Source organism: Myotis davidii, unplaced genomic scaffold, assembly GCF_000327345.1.
Source record: "Myotis davidii unplaced genomic scaffold, ASM32734v1 scaffold2370, whole genome shotgun sequence".
Classification (NCBI taxonomy): Eukaryota; Metazoa; Chordata; class Mammalia; order Chiroptera; family Vespertilionidae; genus Myotis; species Myotis davidii.
Genome location: NW_006282189.1, coordinates 279,057 through 282,385, shown reverse-complemented (window position 1 = coordinate 282,385; position 3,329 = coordinate 279,057). Strand labels below are relative to the sequence as shown.

Genomic DNA, 3,329 nt, shown 5'->3' with positions numbered 1-3,329 from the left:
ATGGTTTCCAGTGTTCATAATGAAAAAGGCTACAGAAACTCACAGAGCCCTTCTAAGCTAAAACAACAAAGAATGGATTTTGCTTACAATAAGTTTGTTGGCTGCCTCTTTAATCTTGTCCACTTTTGCTTCTGAGAGCCCTTTGACATTGCATAGGGCTCTTCTTGTTGTCATTTGTATCCCTTTGACGGTACAGATTCCTACTGACTTCAGTTTTTTAATGTCAGCTACGTTCTGTAAGTAAAAGAATGAAGCAGATTGATAAAATACCAGCCTGAAAAATTCCCATAGTATGTCATGCACTTTGTGTCCATCTCCTTCCACCGCGATGCCAATTTTATACAAGCAACCAGGTGGAACCCACCCACCATGTAGCCAAATGTTCTGGAAATACGAGTAGAACATACCCAGCACACGGCCAAATGTTCTGGCTGTGCCCTGATTTCCCAAGAATATTAGTGGGACCATGGCAATGTAACAAGGGATTCAAAAGAAAAGTCTGTTGGTAGAAAAGCTAGCTAATTTATCACACATTCACCCCTCAGTTCAGCTCCTTCCTTCTACAAAACTTCATTACTAATATATTTTAATTTTTTAAGGATTTTTTCCCCATCTACCCTTGGTGAATGCAAATAACTACATCACCAAAGGACCAGAATTTTCTCTTGCTCCTATTTTCTAAATCTAACCGGAAGAGATGAAATGTGAGGCTTCAAAAGATAATGTCACAGAAGTTTTCTATCAACTAATTGCTGTTGAAGTTCATTTAGTTTGTTATTTGCAGTCTGGATTTCTGTAAACATCATTTACTCTAATCATCTGACACAGAAGTGAATTTTCTGCTGATGAGGACAGTAGGTGCAGAGAGCTTGGAATACCTCCAGTTGAACCAGTGGTTCTCAAACGTGGGCAGTTTTGCCCCCTGGGGATACTGAGCAATGTCTGGACAAATTTTAGTTGTGCTACTGGATATAGTGAGTGTTTAGGAGCCAGGATGCTGCTAAACACCCTACAATGCATAGGACAGCTCCCCACAACAAAGAATCGCCCAGTCCCAAATGTTCAATAGGGTCAAGGCTGAGAAACCCTGAATTGGACAATTTCACACAGCATTAAAAAAAATACTTACAATTCCATGTTTTTGTAACAGGTCAATGTCTTGAAACAAAGATTCCTAAAGGAGAGCAAACAGAAAAAAAATGAAGTTTTGATTATTCATATTACATTGTTTAGCACCTTTTAAAGAGTTAATTCAATATTATGGTCACTCAAAATTCCTAAAATTCCACTTCTCCAGACAGAGATATGATCAATAATATTTTTACAAGCACTCTGTTATATACTTAGAAGAGCTAACATCCAAAGAGGAAGAAAAATCTAACAGTTTTGTCATGGTCTAAGACAGTGATGGCGAACCTATGACATGCGTGCCAGAGGTGACACGCGAACTCATTTTTTTGATTTTTCTTTGTTAAATGGCATTTAAATATATAAAATAAATATCAAAAATATAAATCTTTGTTTTATTATGGTTGCAAATATCAAAAATTTCTATATGTGACACGGCACCAGAGTTAAGTTAGGGTTTTTCAAAATGCTGACACACCGAGCTCAAAAGGTTCGCCCTCGCTGGAACAAAATTTAACCTATTTTAAAAAATGTTTTCTCAACCTTCTTCCCCACCAGACCTTGCACTCCTTCCTCTGCTATGTGTTACCGGTATGCACAGGAACCAGTGTGGCCATACCAGTGGTTGAGTTATTGCAATTATCCCATGCCAGTTGCTAAGTAGCTAATCTTAGCACCCCTTGCTAAACAAGTTGTTAGTATTTGTAATATTGCCTCTCTCTAGAACTAGGTTTTATTTCTATTCAGTTTTTAAATATCGTTGCTAACAGAGGGAACTTCATTTTTGTGGCACGACTGTCTGCATATCTTTCAGTATTCTTGCCATACCTCATCATCTTGGAATCCTGGTTCCTCCAGCACAACTTGATCCTCCTTCATATTGAAAGGAGAGCAGCAGAAAAAAAACACCACCACCCAATTCTGGGAAAATAAGAAATATGTTTTAAGAAGTAGTCATAGATTGTACAGTACAAAATCCTTTGCCCAGAGGCCTCCTTGATTTTGCTTCAAAGTCCAGAAGGATAATTAGAGAAACATTTAGTTTGGAATGGCTTGGCCGGCTGATATTCTTTCTGCTGAGTATGTGGCATTATCTCCTTCGTGAGGATGCATGTGGGGTGGGGATTTGAGTTTCTTCTCTCTCTCTCCTCAAAACTGGTCATTTATTTTTATATCTTTTGATTTCCTTTAGCACAGCTAATTATGACTGTCTGCCTTCTTTTTTGTTAACTTGAAATGTTATCTAGAATTGCATACTGCTATTTAACCTTTCATGTTTAGGTTAATAACACTCTAAGAATTTGACCTTGTGTCATTCTTCCTGTATCCTCCCTGGCTCCTAGAACTTTGTCTACCCTCAATAGATAGCTTTTATTTTCCTCATAAAAATATTAATACCTTTCTGCTAGTTAATTATGAATGAGCTCTCTTGTAACATGTATCTTTTTGCTTCACAGAAGATTAGGTGTATTTTGTATTTACTAATTTTACAAAGATTTAAAATTACAGTGGCTACTCTATGTATATAAAAGACTAATGTGCAGTGTCCCCTTGGGAGTTGGACGGTCCGAGCACTTGCTATGTGTGCGTTGACCACCAGGGGGCAGCGCGGATGGAAGGCCCCCATGGCCCTGATGGCTGGCTAGGCCTAGGGACCCTACCCATGCACAAATTTTGTGCACCAGGCCTGTGGGCTATAATAATAGAAGCATAATATGCTAATTAGACCAGGCAGCCTAACGACCTTCCAGAGGACCTTCTGGACAAAGCCAGAGTGTGCAGGCCGAGCATATGATAAATTAGGGCCAAGAAACAGAATCCAACAGCCATTTAACACTGAAGCTGTTGTTTTAAGACCTCAGGAATCTACAAGCCATGGCCGTATTTATTAGAATAAAATGTGGTCCAAGTAACTCCTTTTTTGGGGTCTATTCCGTCTCCTCACTTAACACTAAGTCGGGGGTTGGGGCCTAGCAGAAGGGAACAAACCGCCGAGAGAGGTGTGGCTGCTGCCACCTACACAGCCGAGTCACCGAGGAAGCGAGGCCGTGCACTGCGGTCTCCTGGATGCCGTCCCTCAGTTAATGATGTACATTATTCCCCAAAGTGCCACAGACTGCCCTCCCGGACGAAAACAAAAATCACCCGTTTCTTCTCCCCCTGAAAAAACGAGAGGTTGTTCTCTCTCCTTCTCAAGTAGC

At 40.1% G+C, this 3,329-nt stretch overlaps 1 protein-coding gene across 1 annotated transcript in view; it reads right to left on the bottom strand.

Moving 5' to 3' along the window:
• DMC1 (DNA meiotic recombinase 1) overlaps window positions 1–2,043 on the bottom strand; it is a 31,131-nt gene extending 29,088 nt beyond the window's left edge. Inside the window, exons 1-3 of the mRNA XM_006752737.2 lie at window positions 1,957–2,043; window positions 1,130–1,174; window positions 88–234 (exon numbers count right to left, since the gene is read on the bottom strand). Of these exons, the coding sequence (XP_006752800.1) occupies window positions 88–234; window positions 1,130–1,174; window positions 1,957–2,007 (243 nt within the window). The 5' untranslated portion in view covers window positions 2,008–2,043. The remainder of the gene's footprint in view (window positions 1–87; window positions 235–1,129; window positions 1,175–1,956) is intronic.
• Between the last annotated feature and the right edge of the window lie 1,286 nt (window positions 2,044–3,329).